Source organism: Rosa rugosa, chromosome 5 (assembly GCF_958449725.1).
Source record: "Rosa rugosa chromosome 5, drRosRugo1.1, whole genome shotgun sequence".
Taxonomy (NCBI): Eukaryota; Viridiplantae; Streptophyta; class Magnoliopsida; order Rosales; family Rosaceae; genus Rosa; species Rosa rugosa.
In genome coordinates, this window is record NC_084824.1 from 33,332,060 (window position 1) to 33,358,053 (window position 25,994).

The window sequence follows — 25,994 nt, forward strand, 5'->3', positions numbered from 1 at the left end:
AGGCTTCTTCCTCCTCACGATCTTTCTGTCCCCTGGTAGTCCAGTCAAGGGTTGATTTCCTCTGGCCTTTGCTATTCCAAGTCACATCAACCATATTCACTCCAGTATCAGGGAAGGGATTTAGATCCACTAACGCTGCCGCGGTGGTTGAAGACTCTACCTGCAGACTCCCATTATTCAACCATACCTGAATCTGATCCTTCAGCTTGACACACTCCGCTGTGTTATGGTTCCACAGATTGTGAAACTTGCAATACTTTTTTCCTTTTAACTGCTCTGGTCTGGGAAAAGGCCCAAAATCTGTCTTTACCATCTTCGCGGCTATCATCTCATCTAAAATTTCATGTGCTTTGTTGGCATCATACGTGTATGTCGCGAATTCAGGTTTGGTGAAAGCCACAGACTTAAGCTTGATCGGTTCCTTAGTTAACTTCAGCTGCTTGAGAGCAGAGCTCTTTCTTCCAGTTAGCTCAAAGGCGGAGACATCGTTCTCCTCCTCTTCATCTTCCTCCGGTAACACCTCTTCGCCCTGATAATAGGGGTCATATGTGGTTGGCTGATAGTTCAGAGCAGCCACGGTGCGGTGTTTCCCAGGAACATATGTTCCCTTGGATGCATTTTTTCTAGCATCCGTCTCCCTCAGGAGGTGCTCAAAACTGTCTACCTCCGTGATTAACTCCCCCATGGATTTGATCATGCTGCCATGTTGCTTCTTTCGCTGGCGAGGTTCTAAGCCCTTAATTGCCAACTTAATCAATTCTCTTTCTGGCAGAACCATGTTCAACATGGCCTTTTGGATCTAGAATCGTTGAAGATAAGCAACAGCAGATTCAGTGGGCTGCTGGGCCATCTGGGTAAGGGAGGCCAAATCAACCTCGGGCTCTATGGCACCGAAGGTTTCCCGTAAGAGTTTTTCCATCGCGAGCTAATTCACGACTGACCCTGGCCGGAGTTTAGAGAACCAGGTGAAAGCAGCTCCTGATAGAGAAGTACTAAAGATCTTGCACTTAAGACTGTCATCGTTCTAGTACTGGCCGCATTGCACTTTGAACCTGGCCAGATGAGTCGCCGCATTCTCTGTATCCTCACCTGAAAAGGTAGAGAATATGATATTCTTATAGCCTCTGGGAAAAGGCGCGAGCATTATATGTGGCGGAAAATGCCCCTCATAAACCTCATCGAGGTGGACCCTAGGATTAGCCAACCTAATCATCTCCTCCACCTCTTCACGTCTCACGTAATCTGGGCCAGGAGGAGGAGGTGTCGCCACAATTTGGTGAGCAGTTTGCAAAGTAGATGCAATCTAGCTAGCGGCCGCTGGTCCTTCCCTCAGGCGAATGGTTCGAGGGATGTTTGACTATTGAAGCGTGAAATTTGGCGTAGACACATCCTTTGCCAAGGCCGTTATCCTAATCGGATTGCCTGCCTGGTTAATGCCATAGTAGTTCCCTGGAAGCTCCTGGTACACGTTCTCTGCCCCATCACTATCGTATTGAGCAAATACGACAGGATCAGCCAGCGTGCCTTCACCAATTTTCAGAGTTCTGCTCTTCTGTGTGACCGGTGGTGTGGCTTTATCTTTGCCACCAATTACCAGGGCCTTCTCTTTCCTCTTGGCCGATGCAGTAGTAACGGCTGTAGAAGGTGTAGCAGTGCTGCTGCTAGCCTTATCTTGAGCATTTGGTGGCACATACTTGCCGGCTCTGGCGGGCTGACCAAGAGAACCAAGGATAACATTGAGATCTCCCAATGTCTTATTCAGAACCTCTTTAGCATGATCCAAGTCAGATTTCTGCATGGCAACTTGGGTTGCGAGATTGGACCCATCATTGCGAATAGCCGCGACCTCCGTAGCGATGTTCTTGCTCTGGGCGGCCTGGGCGTTAATCATGGCCATGAGTTGCTCGTGGTTTTCCTGGGTTTGTCGCGTTAGATCCCCCAAACGCTCATGTGCTCTCCATGACTCTTGCTCGAGTTCCGGGATCGCGCTCGAAATGCCCTCAAATCACTGTCGTTGCTCCGCGTGGCCTTTGTTCATCTTCGCATAGAATGCGGCATTGTTCTTTTGCAAGATGGCAAGTCGCTCCTCTACACTCGCATTCTCTGGGATAGGGATGGGCACATAACCATCTGTTATCACCTCGTCTTCAACCACCTGGGTGGCGTTAAATGCATTGCCAGATTCATTAGGCTGGATAGTGGGGATGTCACCCTTAGTAATGGGCTGGTGATTTCCTCCTTGCTCGGTTGTCATGTCGGATAATGGCGGGTTAAGAGAAAATCGTTGAATTACTTGTTCGTCAGAAAGACCACGACAGTCTGCACGAGAGTGCAGGCTATAGCTGGAGGTCTTGTGTTTCGGGCAGTTAACGTAAACCTTTTGATAAGGGTTTCCGCTTGACTTCCCAATGGTGGCGATCGCGAAGAAATGCTAATGCAGGTCCTACTGGGTGTGCCAAAAATGTTTGGCTCCAAAACCAGTCTGGGTGCAAACTGTCTCTTTTGAGTGCGCGAGCGTGCGGTGCAGTCATCGAGGCGTCCTTTGACCTGACTTCTTCTCAAACGCTATGGACGAGGAGAGCACCAACCTCGTCACCAGGTTCTTTTCTATGCCTTTTGGAAAATGACTTCTTGCCTTACGGATAAGGACTTGTGGTGTGATCTCTTGCGTCACTGAGTCGATACTTAATGTTGTAGGTTAAGCAGAGCAATCACCGGGAAGTAGGAGAAAGCATGGGTTTTGCTAAAGCGTGACTTTAGCTTCGTTGGGTTGCGATGGCGTTACCCTTGCTTCGTTGGTTTCAACTAGGTTGAAGGTAGGTTTGCTTCGGAGAGACTTTGATAATCGTTGAGATTGATTGGAGAGTTGTTGTGTCGTCTGTGTCCTTAAACCCCGGTATTTATATCTAGGGTTTCGACTGTTCCATGCCATAGAAGGATTATTGATTGAAGATTCCTAATTGGTCTCTGCTACTCGATTCCTATAAGGGCTCGTTTTCCTTATGGATTTTGGAATGAGCGAAGCTGTAACCCAAACCTAAGTAGACTTAATTTTGGGCCGCAAGTATCGGCCCGCTACGCTGAACCCCCTTAAGGGATCTTGCCAAAAATTCTTTTGGGCTCAAACGAACAGAAAGGAAAATCTTCAAAATAGGGTCATAAGTTCATGGTTTTGAATGGTAGAGTTCTTAATTTTTTTTATTTAAAAAAGAAATAAGAAATTCTCCTCCTGTCCTTTCTTCTTTAAATTATGATTAGAAATAATTTAATTATGTGATATTGGATAAAAATGAATTGACCATGTTGTTCATATTCTAATGACCACATGTGTGCCACTTGCGTTCCACATAAGCAATTTTGAAGACACAGTTTAGTTAGTAATAGCAATGTGCTCGCATATGTTGCGAGTGATATTGTGAGTTTAATGAAAAATGAATCAACTAAACATAACAGTTGTTTTTTTTTTTTTTGGAACATAAAATAGTGGTGGTTTGAATTCTCTTCCAATTAATTATTTATTGTAACAAAGCAATTGTTATTGTTATTAGAGTAATGGAGCAATTTGTAATTTTGTAGGGTGACACTCCTAGTTTCAAAACCCAATTCAAGGATTGTTTGCGCGCATATATACTATAATAATCGCCCTTTTGGCGTTTTGTCCAATCACTCTGATCAACTCGTCAAACGCAGACAGTCCTCAAGCTCATTCTCAGATAGAGAGAGCCCAAACAAGGGTTTGCTTCAGTGGGTGGGCCTCAATGGGACATAGTTCGAAGAAGAAGAAGCGCGGAGGAGGAGGAGGAGGCAGTGGGAAGAAGAAGAAGCCCTTGAAAGATCATGCCGGGGCTTACGATAATGACCTTCTTTCTGAAGAGATCACTGCTTTGTAAGCCACTCTTCTTCTTCTGTTTCGAATGCCCCAAATTCACTCCAAGTTGCATATATTGACTCTAATACTCAAATTTTCATTTTGATTTTTGGAACTGGATTCTGTGGCTCACTCACTAGTCAAACCAATTTTGTGGCTCATGGTTCTATCTGTTCTTACTTGATACAATAAGGCAGTTTGACCATGGAAAATGGTTCTGAAGATGTGAATGGTTCTTACTTATTCTAGTTGTTCTACGTTCTCACTACCAAGTGTTACATGTTTTTTACTCTTGATGCAATTCGAGTAAAATTACTGTCTCTTCTTTGTATTTAGTGCAGAATCTAATATCAAATGTCTTTCTAGGGACAGTAGCTCGTCATCTGGTTGATTAATTTCTGTCGTCTTTTCTGATCATCTAAAATATAGTGTTTTATGTTCGGAAAAATGCAGAAGCCTTCTCTGGGAAGGATTAGTAAAATCGTATGAGGCATTAACATAACGGTTTCTGATTCATAATGCTTATGGCTACTTTGCTGTGATCTTTAGGTGTGCAATATTTCAAGATGACTGCAAAATTGCGTCCGGATCACAACCTCAAATCACCATCAAGCTTAGGTATGTTTTATTTATTTTTTAAAATCAATAGCGTACATGAGCTATACTCCTCTTGATGGAGTTTTATTTTCTATCTGTACAGGCCTCACTCAAAGGATATGGGTTATGAGGATCTGGATGTCTCTGCACTTCTTTTAGTTAGGTGAGTAAGGTTCTCTCCAATATTGCTTTTATCTTAATTCAGTGAACATTCGTTTCCGAGGATTTTTACCTTCTCTTGTTTACTAGGTGCTTACCAGGGTATCCTTACAAGTGTCCCAAGTTGCAGATAACTCCAGAGAAAGGATTATCGAAAAGTGACTCTGATAAGCTATTATCTCTTATCAATGATCAGGTAATTTGATAAAAGTCTTTTGGAATATTCTATGAAGGAGTTTTTAGTGACGTTGGAAATGCGACTTTTTTCATTCCAGAAAATATTGGCTTTCTTGAATAGTAGCAACTAACAACTACTGTTCCATGAGTTTGGTTTCAAGTTTATACCAAATGCTCTTATACCATTTGATAAGAAAGAATGAAAATTCTAGTACACAGCCTTTAGTTTGCAATAGCAATTGTTTTGGTTTTTTCTGGTGAATTTGTTAGTTTTCAGTTTTTTTTTTTTCCTCTGGTAAGTTCAGTTGTTTTTTGTGGTAAATGCTATTTTTGTTTTAGTACTGTATGGGATACGGTGCTGCATAGTAAATTAATCACACACACATACACACACACATTTTGTGCAATTACTAGCAAACATGTAACATGGGGTGGTCGAAGAACATTCTTCCCAAGAGAAATCTGTGAGATATAGGTAGGAAAAAAATGCAGTTTCTGGTAACGGTGCCTCACGAGTGAATTGTTACCAAGGTGTTTTATGTGTTTTTGCCCTAATTGGTGCATTTTATGCAAATCTGGGAAAGAGAGTGCGGATCATGTCTTTGTCAACTCCCCTTATCCTTTATATAATGGTTGGAAACTGTTTTGAGCTACTGGAAGTTATTCTTTATTTTAAGAAAATCATTGTTTCTTGCACAAAAAATAAAATAAAATAAAATAAAAAGTATAGTTAAGGGGAAGCTTTGAAGTTTGCAGACTAATTTATCAATCTATGTATTTTTTTTGTATTTGTTTTTGAAGAACACTGTTTATGTATGCTATGGTCATTTGGTGGAATTTTCTAGTGTAGGGAATCAACATGTGTTAGGGGTTATTGGGTCATGAAGTTTGTTCAGACACTGAGACCTTTCTATGATTCTTCTATTCCGGACCACCCCCACAAAAAAAAAAAAAAAAAACTCCATTTACAATTGACATTTTAGTTGCTAAATTTTGCTTTTTTATTTTAAATAAAATAAAGATGGATGCTGTGGAGGTGGTGTGCTGCAAAATATATGGAAGGATCCCTTTAATTTATAAAGGGGATGGGAGGAGGCTATCTGGGGGCGGGGTGGGTAGGGGGGGGGAGTTCAATTTTAGGTCTAAATCCTATTCTGATTGTATATTATATATGTGTATGTATGTATGTATGTATGTATGTATGTATAGGATTTTTCTCAGGTGCGGACGTCCGTACCGAACCGAAATTTCGGTACGGATTTCCGGTTTTCACCCACTTTCCCGATCACATATTTTGATCTTAACCGTTCAGTTTTTAGGTCCTAATGTATAGATCATCTCTACAAAATTTCAGCCAATTTGGTGATCGTTAAGGCATCCAAAACTGCAATTTATACGAACGAACCGAATCTGTCGAACCGGAACCGTTCGTGTACATTGTTGTAATTTGCAGTTTTGGATGCCTTAACGATCACCAAATTGGCTGAAATTTTGCAGAGGTGATCTATACATTAGGACCTAAAAACTAAACGGTTAATATGTGAAAATGTGATCGGAAAGTGGGGGAAAAGGGGAAATCCGTACCGTCCGCACGGTATGGACGTCCGCACCATAGCCGGACTGTATATATATATATATATATATATTTTTCAAATGTGTGCTGATTGCAGGGCTGCCATAGAGGCCAGTTTTCTCCTATTAAGTCCGTTTCCTTGTACCCCTGTATTCATGTTAATTATTAGATTTAGTTGTGCAGTTATCCTCTACCATCTCTTGTGCCCTTGAGAACATTGCTTTTGCTCTGATAAGTGACATTCACACCAAGTTAGTATTTACAGAATAAAAAATATTGAACAATGAGGAAATTTTTCCTCCTATTTCATTATCTCTGAAGCGAACAGGGCTTTCTATGCAAAACATATTTTCAAAACAATAGAATAAATGTTTTGTACTTTCACTGAAAATATTGTAAGATAATCCTCTTATGTAGTAAATTTGTTTTGCCTCCGATGTGTTTATATCTTATATTTCTAGGTTGATTTATCTGCTGTGTTTAGGCAAATTCTGAAATGTAATAATCTTCAATTTGGTGTGAGGATAGTCATATATTTAGGAAAATTTGAACTCATCAGATATATTATGTGTGTGCCTGGACAATTTTATCTTTTGGCTTTCAGTGGTGGGGGCAGGCTGTGTATAGTTTTGCTATGTCATCCTTTGTATTGTAGCCTTGAGAACATGCTGTTGACTGCCTAGTGGTACTCCACTGACACTAAGTTAGTAGTTACAGAATCAGGACTGAATAATGAGGAAGGTTTTCCAATATCCCATTCCATCTTCTCTTAAGTGAATCCCCTTGATAAAGAAAATGAAATATATTTTAACATTTGGACTTGCATTGAAAATATCGTTGGGTAATGCTCTAGGTAGTAAATGTGTTTTGTCTCCAACCTGCCTTATGTTTATGGTTCTACTCTGATTTTGTTCTTTCTATCTAGGCAAATTCCAATGCCCGAGAAGGACGGGTAATGATCTTCAATTTGGTCGAGGCAGCTCAGGAATTTCTATCTGAAATTGTGCCAGTGGGTCAATTACAGGGACCAGTAAGATATTCATCGTATCTGGTGATACTTTTATGTTTAATTTTTATGGACCTCCTCCTTTACCTGCCACCATGCAATTTAATTCAATGATCGAATCAAAGATTCTTTAGGTTCATCTGCAAAGATGATCCTTGCAAAATATTAGTGCTAAAAAAATCATCCCTACTTGATATCTAGTTTATTGATGCTTTGCTTTATTCATTTTTATGGAAGGTAATATGTTCAACTACGGATAACAGTGCTCAGTTGTTTCAAAATGACACTGCAATTTCTAGTAACAAGAAGGGGCCTTTTGTTTATGGTTTCATAGACCTCTTCAGTGGCTCTGGAAAGTCTTGGAGTTGGAGTTTTGGAGTTGACGAGACTAAAGGGATAAATTCTACTGTCCCATTGCCTAGGGTGGATGGGTCCAAACTCACGCATGAGATTCAGGAAAAGAAACATGATAAGCAAGCAGAACCTTTAAAATCACAAGATATAAAGCAAGGGCCAGTACTTTCCCCTAATGTCAAGTTAGAAACGCTTGAAGAAGAGAGTGAAGGCAGGGATTCAAGTAGATTTTTGTTGGAAGAAATGGACAGAAATGGTGGTGAAACTGAGAAAGAGGTAAGTAATGGAATAGCTGGCTTTATTTGATGTTTGAATGCGCAATTTTATATAGGTTAAAATTGCATTTTTCTTTCTAAGTTTTTCTTCTCTTGTGTTAATTATATATTCTTGTATCTTTCTTCATGTTAACTCCTGAATCTTCTCATATGAAAGCATATCTATGCTTGGGATATCTATGGTTTCACAGAGTTCAGTTCTTGAGGAGGATTCAACAGAAGATGATTGGGAATTCGGAAGTCAGCAGTCGGACTCGCTCTCTTTTACTTCCTTGGCTCATGAGCAAGGATCCCAAAATGTTAAAAGGGATCTAATAATGGTAATTTCTTATTGATTTCACTTCTTGTATTTATGCCCAGGATTTGATTTTACATTTTTTTTTTTTTTTTTTTTTTTTTTTTTGTGGGTGTTGCTTTCTTTTATGTCAGGTTCATCTGCTCCGTCTCGCCTGCACTAAAGGACCATTGGCTGATGCTTTGCCACAGATAACCACAGAACTGCAAAACATAGGGGTATGTAGTTTCATTGTTTCTGCTTAGTTTTGATAACTCGTATTCGTTCCAGAAACCGATCGTGATAAATTGGTTTGCAGGTCTTATCAGAATGGGCAAGGGATTTAGCTTCAAAACCAATTTCACTTTTAAATCGAACATTTAATCATGCCTTCGGACAACAGATGGTTGGTCATACTCTTTCTTCTTTTGTTGACTATGTGATCTGGCTGCAAAAATCAATTTCAAATTCTGTGTTATTAATTATATCTAGGTTTCATCCCGTATCTCTCAATTCTGGGAGCTCACTTCTGATTTAGAAGGACCAAGTACATCTCTCCCAAGTTCTCGATATCTCAATGACTTTGAGGAGCTACAGTCTCTTGGTAATGGAAATATATGTATTTGAGTTTCATGTAGGATAGTGTATGGTTCTTCCAATGTGTATGTGCTGTATGTCTGACAAGTTCCAAAAGGTTGTAAGGTTTATAGATGGTGCTATTATAGGTTTTTCATTCCCATTCTACTGCTGCTTCTCAGTTAGTACTGCTGTTATTTGTTTGTTTTTTTTCTTTTTGTTTCTAGTTGTTGATAGAATGGTCCATCAAATATCAGTGGAATCCTTCCCCGTATGTAGATTTTCATATTCATTAATGAATTCTTGCTTCTGTCAAAACAGAGCACAAACGTTATCTCATTTTTTCAGTGATTTCTCTTGCATATTTCCGTCATAATTTGCATCACCTTTTGCCTATATTTTTTCTTGTCACAACATTTTATTTTATTTTAACTATCACCTCTGAAACTTTTTTCACACTTTGGTAATAGGTCATGGTGGCTTTGGCCATGTTGTGTTGTGCAAAAATAAGCTAGATGGAAGGCAGTATGCAGTAAAGAAAATCCGCCTTAAGGATAAAAGCCTGCCACTTGATGACCGCATATTGAGGTACATTAATTTTTACTGCATCCTAAATGAAATTTAGCAGCCATATAAAATTGCTTCTCGTGAGTAATAATGTCTCAAATAGTCAAATTAGATTTGGCATTTATGAATTGTTTTTATATATTGATTTGAAAATGAGTTGCATTACACATTTGAAAGAACTAGCCTAGGCGCCAAGCATAGCTTAGAGAATTGCTTCTTTTGAGTAGTAATATCTCAAATTAGATTTGGCATTTATTAATTGTTTTTATTTAGTTGATTTGGAAATTGAATCACATAGTACATTTAAAATAACTAGACAAGAATAGCTTAGAGATCATTCAAGGATCTTTTGGCAGTCTCCAAACCAAAAATAAAAAATAAAGAAAATGATTTGGCATTTCCTGTTGGCGCTTATCTTGATTATTACAATTTCAAATTATAATCTCTAATAGGCTACTGCAAGTGTATGTAGTGGTGTGGGTTGCCAAAAGTTGTGAGGATTTTTCTCTTGGCTTCCATGTGGATTCTTTGGTTTTGACTGGGACATAACTAATACTTTTAATGATAAGGTAGAGGAAGTGGATTTTATTCGGGAGTTGGGATAGAAGTAAAATTTTAGATTCTCTTCGGGTGTCCCGAATGAAGCATTTCAGAGATATTCCAACACTACAATTTTCTATGTTTTTCATTTCTTTTGTTTATTTTTGTTCTGCTGTTGGTTTGCTGGCCCTTAAGTCAGTAACTATGCCACAAGAAAATAATGCTAATAAACCATCTTGTAATAGGTGTTGTATGAAACATTATGGCATGTTTACTTACTTGACGTGGAGAAGGGATGAATTGGAGAAAAACTCCTGAAGGAATATGAAATCTAATTCTTGAAGGAAAGGGGGAATTTACTTACTTTTTGAAGTGGGACCAACTTATTTCGATTCCCTTTGTGTTAGTCAACACAGGGGAACTCATGAATCGGAATAGCTCCCCTTATATTCATACCCTTTCCATGTAAGTAAACATGCCATTGTTGTGCTTGGCATCTCTTTCTATATTTATCTGGATTTAGCCATTTTGGCCAGCTGTTTTAAAGTTCAAGTTAACTTCCTAATTTTCTTCCCTGCTTAATTAATTTGAAGCTTACATTCTATTATTTTCTTTTATTATATATTCTCTGCATCTTCAATGAGATGAAGTTTAATTTTGTCACTAAGAAGTTCTAAAATATTTTCACAATTCATAGGGAAGTCGCTACACTTTCTCGTTTGCAACATCAACATGTTGTACGATACTATCAGGTAAGAGCATCCTCATTACCTGCTTTAATGATTGGACGTTTCTGTCATAAAATATGGTATAAATTTCTTGTGTTTCTTTTCTTAGTTGCTATATGTTGGTTTTTGCAATGATTTTCCTGGCCTACTTTCATTTCAAGATGCCCCTGTTTCAGAAAACAATAGAGAACAATTAGGTAAACCCGAGAGCTCCAAGAAAGTCGGAGCAGCGAAAACCCTAAGAAATTTTTCTATGCTGCGTCCGGCGGCGCGTCCATGGGACGTCGTCGTCGGACGGGCGAACTAGTTGTGTCAGTCCACCGGGGAGGACCAGGAGTTTTTGGGCAGGAGCAGAGGGCTGGAGGCTTGGTCGCGTCCGGAGAGAGAACGACCAGCAGAGGGGCTCGTCCTTGTTTTTCGTTCCGATCTGCGCGGCGGAGGTTTTTCGAGCAAGGGGGGTACGACGGAGGGATTCTGGTGCGCGGCGGAGGCAGGTTGTCATTGCGGTGCCCTGGTTTGGGGTTGAGAAGGTCTGACGGAGGACGGAGGCTGTGGTGATCGAACCAGTATTGGATCAAATTTCGGTCTGGAATCGTGATCCACGACGTTCCTGCCGACGTCGTCAGTTGGTGGCGGTTTGATGCGGCGACGATGATCTGTCGGAAGCCGCGGTGCTGGTCCGGCTACACAGGCGGGTACACTCCGACCCGCGCTCCTTGGCTTGGTTCTTGGGCCTTTGGGTCTCCCTTTGGCTACTGGGCCGTATCTGGTGGGCGGGCTTTTTACTCCTTTTATTTTCTAGTTTTTTGTAGGCCTTTTTTGGGCATTCTAGTGGTTTTTTCCTTATCTAGTTGTAGTACTGGGTCTTAGTCTTGTCGACTTAATTCTCAGTATATCTAGTTGTACACCAATTGAGGTCTCTAGGCGACTAGATGTACTGTGTTCCGGGTTAGGTTGGGAGGGCTGGATCCTTCTAGTTTTCTAGCGCCTCCGGCGTAGTACCAAAGGGGGATTCCGCTATGTCTATGATGTATTCAATGTCAAATGAGTGTCCTAGTTTCTATGTACCACTGTGGGTACTAACACATCTTCTTGTCTGTCTTATATGACAGCGGAAGGGTATGTAATGGTCATTCTGGCCTTTGATCAATATATTGGCTACTGCCTTCTTCTTCAAAAAAAAAAAAAGATGCCCCTGTTCCCTTTTTGGGTTTTCAAACTAAAGCTGCATATTACTTATCTTTGTGACTCTTCCTGAATATTGAAAAGGTTATTTAAAAGGGAAGTTCTTTTGCTTGCAATAGTTTTATGTACAATTTTGTAACATTTGTAAGCACTTCCAGGCCTGGTTTGAAACAGGAGGTGTTGGTGCTCATGGTGATACTACCTGGGGTTCAAGGACTGCAGCCAGCTCCACTTTTAGCTTTAAAGGTACAAGCTCAGCAGATGATCTTGGGAATGAGAATAAACTTGAATCAACATATTTGTACATTCAAATGGAGTACTGCCCTAGGTAAAACTTCTATTGCTTTTATTTAGTTTTAATTTTTATGTTAAGATGTTTACCTTTTTTTCTTTCTTTTTATCTGTAGTTATTAATTGCACTTAGAATATTGACAATAAACTGGCTTTTTCTTGATTTCTTGCATTTTCTTTTGTTAATTTTACATTTCTCCTTGTCACTGAGATCATTGAGCTATGCTAAATATTTGTAGTTAGTAAAAAACCCATTGTTTATTCTCCTCATTGACTGGTACCTTACTTGAGTCTTAACAAATATTTTTACTTTTTTATGTTTCAAGAGTACATAGTTTCTCATGGTCTATGAAGTGAAACTAGTAAGTTGCTATCATCGTCAGGAACTCAGGATTAAAGTAATTTTTTAAAGAGACATTTGCTAATTGTCTTAATGATTAATCTGAAGAATTGTCTTAATGATTAATCTGAAGAATGTAGACAAGATGGAAGAAGTTTTCCAGACGAGGTGAAGTAAACAAGGTAGATGAAGGAAATTGTCTCTACTGACCCAATTTTTTGTTTCATCTGTATCATCCCTTCAACTCTGCAGTAGGTCCGTTTAACTTAGTGAATGACATTTTTCTCAACAGCTGATGGATGAATGATGAAGCATAATTTTTTTTTCCCCTAATGAATTCTATATAAGTTGAACTCAAAACTATTACCCTTCCTTTATTTAATCCCATATGGATTTAAAACTAGATTTCCATTGCTGATTGTTCTTATATTTTCTTTGTTTTAGTCCTATAATGATTTAAAACTAGATTTCCGTTGCTAATTGTTCTTATACGTTCTTTGTTTTAAGTAGTTTTTTTTTTCTTTTTAAATTTTTTTTTGTTGTTTTGTAGGACATTACGCCAGGTTTTTGAGTCGTATAGTCAATTTGACAAAGAATTAGCATGGCATTTGTTTCGTCAAATTGTTGAAGGCCTGGCACACATACATGGACAAGGAATCATCCATCGGGACTTAACACCAAATAACATATTCTTTGATGCACGTAATGATATTAAAATTGGAGATTTTGGTTTGGGTAAGTTACAGATTTTGTAAATGATCTCGTTGCACCTAATTTAAATGCTAGTTTGAGACTCTGTAGATTGTTCTGCTTCTCATGCACATGACGTTAGGTTTTTGAAAGTGTTGTGATTTTCAAAAGTATATTATGTCCTAGGACATAAAGAAGTTATTGCATTCCTCTCTGTTCACAAGCATTCGCTGTCATAAAGAACTCTTGCAAATGAAATCCTGTTTGTTTAACCATTTACATTCATATATTTGTTTGATAGAATTTGGGAGATGTATACTGAATCCGTAGTGTAATTGTTTTGTTTCAGCCAAGTTTTTGAAGTTGGAGCAGCTGGATCAAGATCCAAGTTTTCCTGCAGATACAACTGGAGTTTCTCTCGATGGTACTGGTCAAGTTGGTACATATTTTTACACCGCACCTGAAATTGAGCAAGGCTGGCCAAAGATTGATGAAAAGGTATATGTTTGATTGTACTTCTCATTGTGTTATTTGATATTTCTAATAATTTACCCAATATGGAATATGCTAGTTGTAATCCAGCTTTAATGTAATCCGTTTATTCAAAATAATCAGGTAAACATCACTTTCAACTTGGATTGCAGGCTGATATGTACAGCTTGGGAATTGTATTTTTCGAGCTATGGCACCCATTTGGGACTGCAATGGAACGGCACCTTGTCCTATCCGACTTGAAACAGAAGGGTGAACTGCCTTCTGCTTGGGTTGCTGAATTTCCGGAACAAGCATCCTTGTTGCGGAGCTTAATGTCCCCAAGTCCGTCAGATCGCCCTTCTGCTACAGAACTTATAAAGCATGCATTTCCACCACGAATGGAATCTGAGTTGCTAGACAGTAAGTAAATACGATCTTTGTATTTACTATATCGAGTTAATCTAAGTGGAGCCCTTTGTAAGATCCTTGCATCTCATTTGTACCTCTGGCTTAAATGTTCCATTTATATAAAAGCTATGCTTTCTTCTTTGCTTTGTGTGCAAAATAATATGGCCGTAATTGTTTGACTCAGTATAAGAACATAAACTAATTAAATGCTTTTCGCTTGACGATAATAGCCAAAAAGTCAAGAATAATATAGAATAAAACAAATATATGACAATATCTTAGTAATAAGAAATGTGCTATACATTGTTTCCAACACATCTCAAGTTGGTGCAAAGACGTCCAAGTCCAGCTTGACTATAGATTCCTGAAGTATAGATGACCTAACAGTTAGTATTTTTCCCATGGTGGGTAGAGTGGTGGACAGATAGGAACTATCTTTTATTACTGGCGTACTAGTTGAATCGAGTGTTGAAGCAAAGTTCACAGAGAGGTAGACAGAGATCGTGAGGGAGAGGCGGAGACTTCAATGGCATGGCTCAGCCACCTGTTTTCTAGTTTCCCCACATTATTATGCATGTGTTTGTTGACCCCTGTAGATTTATATCGTTAGGTGGTGGCGGCACATTTAATATTGAAATATGCCCTGATTGTATTTACACCATCTATTGGCTGGGTGGATAATCATCAGGATAATTTTCTCTTGGTGAAAGGATATGGTCCACAATCAGCTTTGAGAAGGATGTTGTAAATGTTATTTCTGCGATAATATACTCGTGTATTCTTTGCTGATATAATTATTTTATTATTGTTATTAAAAACAGCTTTCTTTCAATATTATCAGATATTCTACGAACAATGCAAACCTCAGAGGACAGAAGTGTGTATGATAAAGTTCTGAATGCTATATTTGATGAAGAGATGCTAAGCTTGAAAGACCAGCAACATCATGATGGTAGGTTGAGGTTGGCTGGTAGCGATACTTCTGCGATTCAGTATGCAGATTTAGATTCGGAGGCTCGTGATTATGTTGTTGAGATCACAAGGGAGGTGTTCAGACAACATTGTGCGAAGCACCTTGAAGTAATACCCATGCGTCTGTTGGATGATTGCCAACATTTTATGAGGTTTTTCTCTGAATTGATGTCATTGTAGCCATACTACTCAAATGTTTGTATGAGAAAATATCTCTTTCTTGTTGTGGGCTAGCTCATGCTAATTATTTGTCATGTTATATCAGAAGGAACACTGTCAAACTTTTGACCCATGGAGGAGATATGCTTGAACTTTTGCATGAGCTGCGTTTGCCTTTTGTTAGTTGGGTGATTTCGAATCAGGTATTAGACATACTGAAATTAATGTGACTTTGGGCTATAAGATAAAGTCAGTAGGCATAACTGGGCCGTTTATCAACTTTTCGTGTAGAAATCTTCATTCAAAAGATATGAAATTTCATGTGTCTACAGAAGACCAATTGGACATGCACCCCCAAGTCGCTACCTGCAGGTATGCACTCATTAATGCTTCTGTAGCTCTCTTTCTGTTAATTTCTTCCTTCTCTCTCTAATTTTGTGGTGGTTGAATGATATAAAATTTTTGCTTTCAGAAGTTAAATGTATTTTTCTTTTCTTTCAACAAAAAAGAAAAGAAAGAAAAAGAAGTTAGATGTATTTCCTGCCTAAATTGATTTTATTGGTGCTCAAGAGCCAATGCACCGTGTGCACAGCCCCTCCAAGACCACAAATGCGGCTAAAGTTGGAAAAATTGGTTTGCCGAGCCAGATTTTAGTTCCATTTGTGGCACACTCAACCAATACACAGGCAGAAGCCTGTGGTCCATCCCGAGAGATCCACACTGCTGAATTGTGAAATATGTCATGTGTGCAATACCCTCATAATTAATGGCCAGCACTTGTAAATTTGTAATCAAGGGCTAAGATTAGTTCTGCATATTTTTCAAAATGTTGCTACTATGCAGATATGTATTTGAACCCCTTCCATTGCCAAGAAACAGCAAGGCCTTAACCAATTGGACATATTAGCTGTGCTAGTATATTCCACTGTATTATTTAGCTATTTGTTACATAACAACTCACCTTTCCAAAATTCTCCCACTAACTTATAATATACTTAGTTATATTTGTAATTATATTGTTGGTTTTTAGTCAGAAATATGAATTCCAAGCTGTTTGCATTAATGCAAATTTCTGTTGCACAAAAATACCATTAGATTAAACCGTGTATAATCATTCTCAACAGTCGTATAATTATTACATGTTCTTATTGTTTTGTTTTTTGCCCTTGCCTTTCTGGATGGTTTGGAAGCAAACCCTTGCCTTTGGGGTGCATATGCTCTAATTGTACAACATTTATTGTCAAATAGGGTGATTTCGACATTATTGGAGGTGCATCAGCATTGACAGAGGCAGAAGTGATCAAGGTGATGCATTGTTTTGTTTCTCTCTCTCTCTCTCTCTCTCTCTCTCTCTCTGTTGGTATTGTACACGTGTTTGGATATAATAAATTTGTTCCAAAACCTTAATGTGTAATGTTTTGTCAGTACATGTGTACACGTCTCCCATTAAGAAGATCTCTTTGATCTCTATTTGAAGTAATATTTAAGCTGTGGGAGTAATAAGCTAAGCATCATAAATGGTTTCTTGGTAACATTAAAATTCTGTTCAGGGAAGAGTAGAAGTGATTAGCAATTAAAAATAAAGGGTAGCACCTATAGTTTGTGAATATCTGATTTGACCATCTACAGTATGTGGAGTATCATAGGTCATCTAGTTACTTAGGGGTATCCAGGTCAGCTGTTTAGGCCCTTAGATATGTCATTATTTAAGATCTGTGGTTTGCTCAGTTAACAACTTAGGGAGAAACAAAGAAACTTCAGAAGCATTGCTGGCAAAAAAATATGAGCAGCATAAAAAAATAATGAGCAGCATTTGTATGAAGCGATGTGGAGAACTTGAAAAAGCAGCTGTGTAGTAGTCCTTGATGTTTATAATCAAACCACCAAAATGGAGTACCAGCAAACATGTATATTAAATTATCAATGAATTTGAAGTTGACTGGTACAATGAACTAGGTTGGCATTGTGAGAATCTAGAGTCGGGTATGCCCTTTCTGAGTAGGATAACGACCTGTAAAATATGAGGATGGAAACGCAAGAGGAATGAGGTTTGCAATCTTTTGGTGCAGACGGTGGATAAGAAATGATATTTTTGGCCTAGAAATATATTGAACTGATGAACTGTATTGGGGAACATAAAAAATACAGGGAAATTTTATATATCTTCTGCGCCACGGGAAAATCACACTGTTTCTCAATGTCTCCTTTTCATTCTGTTCTAAGAATTTCGGAGACAGGTGTGAACCTAGAGGGGAAAGTAATGTGAACATTTATGAAATTCATCTGATATCTAATTATTTCAGTGTCCTACTCAACATGTTTTCACGTTGTTTCCAGTCAATATTTAGTTTATGTAATGGAAAATTACTAGTATGCACTGGCAAATGATTTGTGGTGACATATCTTTCACATAAGTGTCATTTTTCAGGTGACAAGGGACATTGTAACCCGTTTTTTCAATTGGGAGTTCTGCGACATTCATCTAAACCACGGGGACTTACTGGAGGCAATTTGGTCTTGGGTAGGAGTCAAGGCAGACCATAGACAAAAAGTAGCGGAGGTAACCAATTAGTATACTGCGGATATTTCTGCGATCAATATGCAAGATTCATTGATAGTACGTAAAATTGTGAAGTACTGATAGTTGCACACCTTGCTTAATGAAGCTTCTTTCTATGATGGGCTCCTTACGTCCTCAGTCTTCTGAACGGAAATCCAAATGGGTGGTAATAAGGCGTCAGCTTTTTCAGGTTTGATGACTTTATAAAATACTTGCACACTCTATAGTCTGTTAACAACCACTTCAGCAGAAATGAATGTTACTGTCATGATGATTTAGAAACCAGATAGAATGTGTGTAACTGGCTTGATCTTCTTTCCAATATTGTTATTTTCCTGTCCAAAAATTTGTTCAGGTTTTGTGCATATACATCTGTGCTTTCCTTAAAAATTTGCTGTGAAATAATTAGTGAAGCTATTTAAATAGACAAATTGTGAAAGATGGTCGGGTTATAGAAATTTTGTTCAAAATAAAAACTTTTCCAAATTGTCCACGGTTTGATCAATTTTTGCATCCCTTTTTGAGTTAACCAATACCTATTGATAATTCAGTAATCTGGTGATTTTTCTTTTTGTCCATGTAGGGTTTTTTGTTTTGTACTATATCTATATAGACACACATATTTTTGTGTAGAATACGTGATGCTAATGTTCTTCCCAGGTGTGAACGTGTCTCATGTCTTCTCATCATTGTACTCCACCTAATATTAACAGTAAATACAAGCATAGAGCATAAAGATATCTGGTTGTAGCAAGACTCCTTAGAGCTTTATATTACCCGGGGGGGGGGAGCATTCTTTGAATTTTCTATTCATCTGACTCTGTTTTCAAATAGTAGTTTATTGAAATTACCATATGATGTGAAAATCTCCTATTTTAAATATATTGTCAGTCTGAATGATCATCTAATGTTTATATTTCTCAGGAACTTAATTTACAAGAGGCTGTTGTGAATAGGTTGCAGACTGTTGGTTTAAGGTTCTGTGGAGCTGCAGATCAGGCACTTCCTAGACTTAGGGGAGCCCTGCCAAACGGTATTGTTCAAAATATTGATTGCTGATGTACATCAATCGAGGGATGATAATCATTTGCAGTAATTTAATGTAGATAAACCAACACGGAAGGCACTTGATGAGTTGTCAGATCTCTGTAGCTACTTGAGAGCTTGGAGGATTGAAGAACATGTTTATATAGATCCACTTATCCCCCCAACTGAGAGTTACCATAGAGACTTGTTTTTCCAGGTATCTTACATTCCTCTTCCACATAACCATACAGATAAGTTAGTATTAACCTTCCTGGAAAATGCATAAAAGTTCTGTTTATACACCTTATTTTGCTTATTTGGCACGTGGGTCAAAATGGATTGTCCCACACTAGCACTTCCACGTAATAACTCTACCAGGTTAGATTTTGTTCTTTTTTTTTTTTTTTTATCAAGGGGTTTTCCTTTCTATACATGCAATTGATACGCTTTGAGCAAGCGCATAATTTAACCCTGAAAACATCGTTAGTAGTGTAAGCAAATAGGGATCGTTCTATTCCGGGGATTGAGGGTACACCTGTCATTGTCAAAAACAAATAAAGAATTAAAATAATAAAGTAAAAAGTATTATGTACAAAAATAAAATAAAGAATAAAAATATATACAAGTTAATATAAAAAGGGGGGGTTTTGAGATTATAGAATTGGAATTAAAATTAAATGAAATAAAGAAAGTGTAAAAACACATATACAAGGGTGGAACACAAGAAACAAAGATCAAAACTACAATCATATGAATGAAATCCAATTACAATTCCTATAGTTGATTATCTATGTCATGAGAAATAAGTTGACCATGTGAAACATTCGAAGCAAATGATTTCCCATATTTTACTTTCCTTGAATATTTAATCTAAGTGAAAGCACCTAAATTAAACCTATTGAACATGCAATCATAGTCTAGAAAGCTAGCTAATCAAGAACACATTCAATGCATGAAGAACAAAGAAAGGATGTCAACCAAAGTGCACAACCTAGTATGAAAAAGTCCATCTATTTGCAATCCTCCTTAATTGATTTCGACTTTTGTCCAAAGCCTTTACTACTTAAATCTAGCACCAATTACATGCATATATCCTAAGTTGGCCATCAAAGAACACATACATATAAAAGTTTTCCATAATCCAAAATCAATTAAGCAATCTCACATAAGCAACATAAAAATCAACATAAAGAAATCACAATTTTTATTCAAACATAGAAATTGGGCTTAAACTTTGCCCTTAATGTTATTGTTAACTAGAAACAAATTCCTACGAAATTAAATAAGGAAAAAGAATGAATTACACCGTGAGTTGGAGATGGAGATGGAGTGCTTGAAACGTTGAAATCTTGAATCTTGGAAGCAAGCCTTCAAGGTGGACGATGGAGGATATGATATTCCCGGCTCCTTCTTCTTCTTCTTCTTCTTACTTGAAAACGCAGAATTTTGCAACTAGAGAATGGAGAGAAAAATGGAATGGAAATGGAGAGACAAAGAAGATGAAATGGATGAAGGAATTTGTTTAGAGTGAGAGGAGAAGGTGTTTATATAGGGAAGAAAAAGAAGAGTGAAATGATAAATGGAAGAAAAATAATGAAAGTGGTTTGTAAAATATGGAAAAGATGGAGTAATGATGAAATGAAAGCAAGGCATGAATGTGCAGAAGTATGGAAGTGATGATGATCTATTGGAGCAGAAAAATATATCCAAGGAAAAAGAGAAAAGCATCTAGCTTTTTTCATGTGGGTAGGAAACATGAACATGTGATGTTGAGCTGTTTTTTAGATCAGTTTCTGCCCCTTTATTCCTTCAATTATTTCTCCAACAAGCATTCCCAATTTCACTATGACCTCTTCATAAAAAATGTTCCAGTATGAGTGTAGATCACCCTGGTAAAATTTCAGATTTTTATTCCATGTGGTTGGGCCGAAAATGCTGCTGGACCTCTTACAGGTCCAGTTTTCCAGTTTTGCTTCTGTAGAAAATTGGGCTGATTGTTTGAAGGCCTTCCACTCAACAAAAGTTCTTGCACTCTTCATAAGAAATGATCCTTGGGCTGTCTAGAATGGATCTGGAAAGTTTCAGCTCATTTGAAGTTCATTTGGTCCGGCGGCCGCTCCTTCTTCCTTGCTTGGCTTGGTTTCTCCTAGCCGGAGTAGGAAAATGTGTAAAATTGACATTTTAGTACATTTCCATTTTTCTCCACCATTTATAGGTAAGTGTGGACCTAATGCTCATTTCACCATCATTTACTCCAATGTACCTAAGAAAATAGAAATTGAGTTAAAAATCGATTCGTTAAGGAATTAACTAAGCAAAATGTGAGGAATTAACTATTAAAATACCACATTAAAATGCTCCTATCAAATTCCCCCACACTTAGCTTTTGCTAGTCCCTTAGCAAAATCAAAAACTAACAAACCAAAAAGACTATGACACAAAACAAAGAAACCAACGAAAAAAATGACTAAGTATGGAAACAAAAACACAAAGACTCAAAGAAACCAAAAACGTAAAACACAAAGCAAAACACAAAGAAAAAAAAAACGTCACACATAAAAGAGTAAATTCAAAGACAAAGACCAAGATGTTGACATCACAAAGACCTCTATTGCCCTTTAACATATTGTCTCAGAAATCTCTTACTTTCACAACACCAAGATTAGCACTCAACCAAGAATCAATGTTAAGCATTCGAGAGTTAATTAAAACATATGATCCACACATACACAAGTAGGACTTGGTTGTAATAATGGTGATTGGGGTTTAGCTTAGCATGCTTCAGACAAGTATGATTCATATCCTCACAAGGTATATCCACTTTTTCTTCTCTCAGATCAAGGCAATGCTTAAAAGCTTATAATCACTCATTTATATGTGAGAGAACATATTTTAAGGCAGTCAAATAGCTCACATATATAAGAAACGAAAAGCACTTTGTGAATATAATTTTTTTTTCAAAAGATCTCATGAAGGATATCAACTACTTGCACGAATGGACCCAAGCCATAGGTTCAACTCTTGTAACTCATCTCCACATCAAAGGCTGTCCCATCTTAAGGATCAAGAAGGTCCTCTCAAAGGTTGTAATGGGGCTAAGGCTCAAGGTTTAAAGAAATGAAAGGTAAGGATTATCAAAGTGTCCTAAAAACCTAGTAGAGCTCATATGAATGTAGAGATCTCGAAATATTTCACCAAGGCATTGCAAAAACGTCACTTCCCCATAGAGGTAATATAAGAGGGCCAAATGTCTTCATGTTGGGCCCAATCTTCAATATAAACTTCCCTTGAACTCTAGTGAAATGGACAAAGGCCAAATTTTTCTGTAGTGGGCCTTCAATTCAAAGCAAACTCCAAAATCACTAAGTATGGGGGATGAAAGTCCATAAACATATATATATATTTTTTTTCTTTTTCTTTTTAGCCGTACACAATTTTTCTCTTTTCTTTTCATTTTTCACGGCTTCAACATATCTTTTTCTTTATGGACAAGTCTATCCCCACACTTGAACTTTCACCTCTTCTCAATCTTCATCCTTAGCACCAAACCCATGTAGTATGTCTCAAAAGATAGCTCCACTAAGTCCTTAGAACAAAGGGTAGGGTTGTAACTATACTAAGCTTCATGGTTAAGGATTTTAAGGGTGATGAACGAAAAGGCTCAAAGTAGGCTCAAAGGGGCTTATCTAGGGGGGTCCCACGACGGGCACAAATGGGGACACAAGTTTATTTGGCAATGGTGGTAATTCCTAGAGAACCTCTATCCCTTCCAGAATCAGGGCCATGTATTGATATCACGTCTCAACAAGCACAAGAGCGAATTCTAGCATTCTCTAGTCCATTAAACTTAATCTATGGCAAGCAGTCAATCAAGATGAAAGAATAATGAGATCATCAAAACATCGCCAAGAAATTAAGAATATATTTTTCATTTCACTCCAAGAAAAAGGGACATGGTTCAATTATCTCACATGGCTTTATGAATCACAACTCATCTTAACATGCTCATATTCTGTACCAAGGTCATGCAATCCATATCCACTACAAGGCACACATTTTTCATATATCTCAATTAACCAAAGAATACCATGTTTAAAATCATCTCAATGTTGTGATCCTCTTTTAGTCATGATTTCAGAGATATAGAATCATCCCAGACAGTTGAAAGGCATCCTAAGACTCAAAACAAAAACAAAAGCAACGAAATTTTTTATTTTTCTGACATTTTTCGATTTTTTTTTTTTTTGTTTTGTTTTATTTTTATGACAAAAACTAACTACAAGCATTAATCCTTCCCCCCACACTTAAATCATACATTGTCCTCAATGTTAAACAAGTTAGAGCATGCAATGAACAATTATCATGTGAATGGAATGATTAACTCAAGAAAACCTAAAAACAAAAACTAAAAACGCAAATAACAAAGATACAATCAGAAAATAGTAATAGAGGAGATAGAGTTTAAGAGAGCAAATCTGCGTTGATGGCTCCTCCACAGCTACGGTTGAAATGGGTTGCCTCCCATGCAGCGCTTAATGTTTAAAGTCTTTCAGCCTAGACTTGTACCTCCATTTACTCCTTTGGAGGAGCGGTATGCGGGCGAGTGGCAGCCTTCTTGCTGGTTTCAGCCTTCGGAGGAGGGTTCTGATGGAGTGACATAAATAAAAAAAAACGGGGGAGGCAAGGTTCGAAACCTTAACCTGCTACACGAAACCTTTGTCCCCAACCACTGGAGCACAAGCTGTGCTTAATATAATGTGTACAAATTTTATACTTATTATGTCATAAACGAACATAATAAAAATAAACGAGAGGCGAGGTTCGAACCTCAGACCTCTTGTACACGAACTTTACACTCAACCACTCGAGCACGGCTGCTCACGTTATTATCCATACCAATCCTTTTATTTAAACCAACTGTTTCAACTGTTTCAACAATTCGGCACAAAACATCCAAGACTGTTGCAGAAACCCAGCCCAACTCATCCAAAACTGTTTCAGAAACTCGGCCCATCATGTCCAAAACTGTTTCTGAAACTCGGCCCATCAGGCCTCCACCCACAGCTACAGTGATGCCTTGATCTGAGACAGGCCCAAGTACGGCCCACTTGTGTCACGGCTTATCCCTTCCGTGATTTACGGCAGTCAAATCTGCTTTCGGCTACAGCTGTCTGCCACAGCGCCTCGAGATTCCCTCGGTCCCCTTACACGCTCTCCACGCGCCAACAACTTTTCCGGGTTTCAGGGCGACTTTAATCCAACGCGTAGAATGAATCACAGGAATCGTCCATCCAACGGTGGAGATCTGCTCACCTCGCTCTATAAATAGGTGCATTCTGAGGGCGCAACTGTTCACTCCAAAGGAACGAAAATCTCTCCTGAGTTCCAGCCCCTCTCTCCCAACTCTTCAGCTTTCCTCTTCTTTCAAAACTCAAAATATTTCTTCTTCGATTCAATCCTTCTCTTCTGATCTTCTCTCCCATCTAGTTGATTCAATCCCATCTTTCCTCTGAACTTTCAGATCTCCAACACACCATCATCATCCTTAATCCCTTTAACAACAACTCCTTCAAACACTCGACAACTTTACTCTTCGATCTTCACATCCCCTCAACCCATCACCATGGAACCACGAACTCTGCAACTGATGGAGCTACAAACCCAGCAACAAATCGAGGATGGAGGAAACAACCAAGCAGCCGGGAGTAGTGCCAACACAGATTTCTGGCGAAGCCGTGCCAGGTGGGTTCCTACTCCAGATCAAATAAGGATCCTCAAGGATCTTTACTACGACAAGGGAGTTACGTGCCCAACTACAGAGCATATTCACGAGATCTGTCTCCAGCTGAACCAGTATGGACATGTTGAGGGCAAGAACATTTATTTTTGGTTCCAGAATGTCAGGGCTCGAGAGAAGCAGATGAAGAGGTGCAATCAGGCTGCTCAAGTGCCCCTGGGAACTAGTTCTCCTGGTACTGGTGGATCCATTGATCTCAATTTTGGGCCAGCTGGTTCTACTGGTGCTGGTGGATCCATCGACATCAATTTTGGGCCAGCTGGTGGATCCATTGACATCAATTTTGGGTCCACTAGTTCTACTGATGATGGTAGATCCATTAATCTCAACTTTGGTTCCACCGATTCTACTGGTAATGAAGGATTTCTTGATTTAAATTTTGTTTCATATTCTTCCTCACACTTCAACACTAATACCAGTACAACTCTTTTGGCACAACAGGAGGACAAACATCCCTGCAACAACGAGGAGGAGATCACCAGGAGATTGAAACCCTTCCATTGTTCCCCATGCATGGTGAGGACATCTTGGGCATCATGAAGACTACTTCCGAGAGAGGTAGCGGTTATGGCGGTGGCTCTCACATTTCCCTTGAGCTCAGCCTCAACTCCTACAGAGATGCAGACATGGCTTAGTATAGAGTATTATTATTATTATTATTATTATTATTATTATTTTTTTTTTTTTTTTTTTTTTGTAAATAGTTGAATTTAATAAGACTGAATGAATGCATATTTTTTTTTATTTATTTATTTTTTTATTTTTATTTTTTTTATTATTATTATTATTATTATTATTATTATTTTTTTTTTTTTTTAAATATAGGACTCAAAAATATTTATAGGACTCAAAATGAAAGACAAAAATATTTATAGGATTCAAAATGAAAGACAAAAATATAAATCCCTTCCCCCACACTTAAATATTGCATTATCCTCAATGTAATCAATTAAAAGCATGCAATGAAATAAGTAAGCATATAGGGATGGAATTTACGAAAATAACTACTAAAACAAAAAGAAAATGGAGGAGTAAAAGGGGAAGAGAAAGCAAATCTGATTATATTCTGAATTGGGTTGCCTCCCAAGCAGCGCTTGTATTTTACGTCTTGCAGCCAGACGGTACCTACATTAAATAAAGTTAGTAACTTAATATTAACAAAGAAATACAAAAAAAAAAAAACAAGTAACTATGAATTACAAACTACAAGTATAATTAACAAGTATTTTGTACATAAGACACAAGTTAAGTACACAAGTGAGTATAAAACGTAAAAAGTATTTTTACAAGTATAAAGTGTGAAACAACAAAATAATTTACACGTAAAGAGTATGCACAAGTATTTCTTTTGTTATAAACATTATTGATATCAAATCTAATTCCAAGCGGTAAATCAAG

At 38.0% G+C, this 25,994-nt stretch overlaps 1 protein-coding gene across 2 annotated transcripts in view; it reads left to right on the forward strand.

Moving 5' to 3' along the window:
* The first annotated feature begins 3,604 nt into the window (after positions 1-3,604).
* LOC133708469 (eIF-2-alpha kinase GCN2) overlaps positions 3,605-25,994 on the forward strand; it is a 28,719-nt gene continuing 6,329 nt past the window's right edge. Inside the window, exons 1-24 of one of the 2 annotated variants that reach the window (XM_062133943.1) lie at positions 3,605-3,886; positions 4,418-4,486; positions 4,569-4,628; positions 4,715-4,820; positions 7,300-7,404; positions 7,618-8,010; positions 8,201-8,329; positions 8,439-8,522; positions 8,603-8,689; positions 8,776-8,887; positions 9,330-9,447; positions 10,664-10,718; positions 12,038-12,207; positions 13,061-13,245; positions 13,550-13,698; positions 13,845-14,094; positions 14,924-15,206; positions 15,320-15,416; positions 15,505-15,585; positions 16,462-16,518; positions 17,642-17,773; positions 17,880-17,963; positions 18,698-18,806; positions 18,880-19,016. In XM_062133943.1, coding sequence (XP_061989927.1) covers positions 3,759-3,886; positions 4,418-4,486; positions 4,569-4,628; positions 4,715-4,820; positions 7,300-7,404; positions 7,618-8,010; positions 8,201-8,329; positions 8,439-8,522; positions 8,603-8,689; positions 8,776-8,887; positions 9,330-9,447; positions 10,664-10,718; positions 12,038-12,207; positions 13,061-13,245; positions 13,550-13,698; positions 13,845-14,094; positions 14,924-15,206; positions 15,320-15,416; positions 15,505-15,585; positions 16,462-16,518; positions 17,642-17,773; positions 17,880-17,963; positions 18,698-18,806; positions 18,880-19,016 — 3,180 coding nt within the window. In that variant the 5' untranslated portion in view covers positions 3,605-3,758. The remainder of the gene's footprint in view (positions 3,887-4,417; positions 4,487-4,568; positions 4,629-4,714; positions 4,821-7,299; positions 7,405-7,617; positions 8,011-8,200; positions 8,330-8,438; positions 8,523-8,602; positions 8,690-8,775; positions 8,888-9,329; positions 9,448-10,663; positions 10,719-12,037; positions 12,208-13,060; positions 13,246-13,549; positions 13,699-13,844; positions 14,095-14,923; positions 15,207-15,319; positions 15,417-15,504; positions 15,586-16,461; positions 16,519-17,641; positions 17,774-17,879; positions 17,964-18,697; positions 18,807-18,879; positions 19,017-25,994) is intronic. The other variant, XM_062133942.1, reaches the window with a different exon arrangement.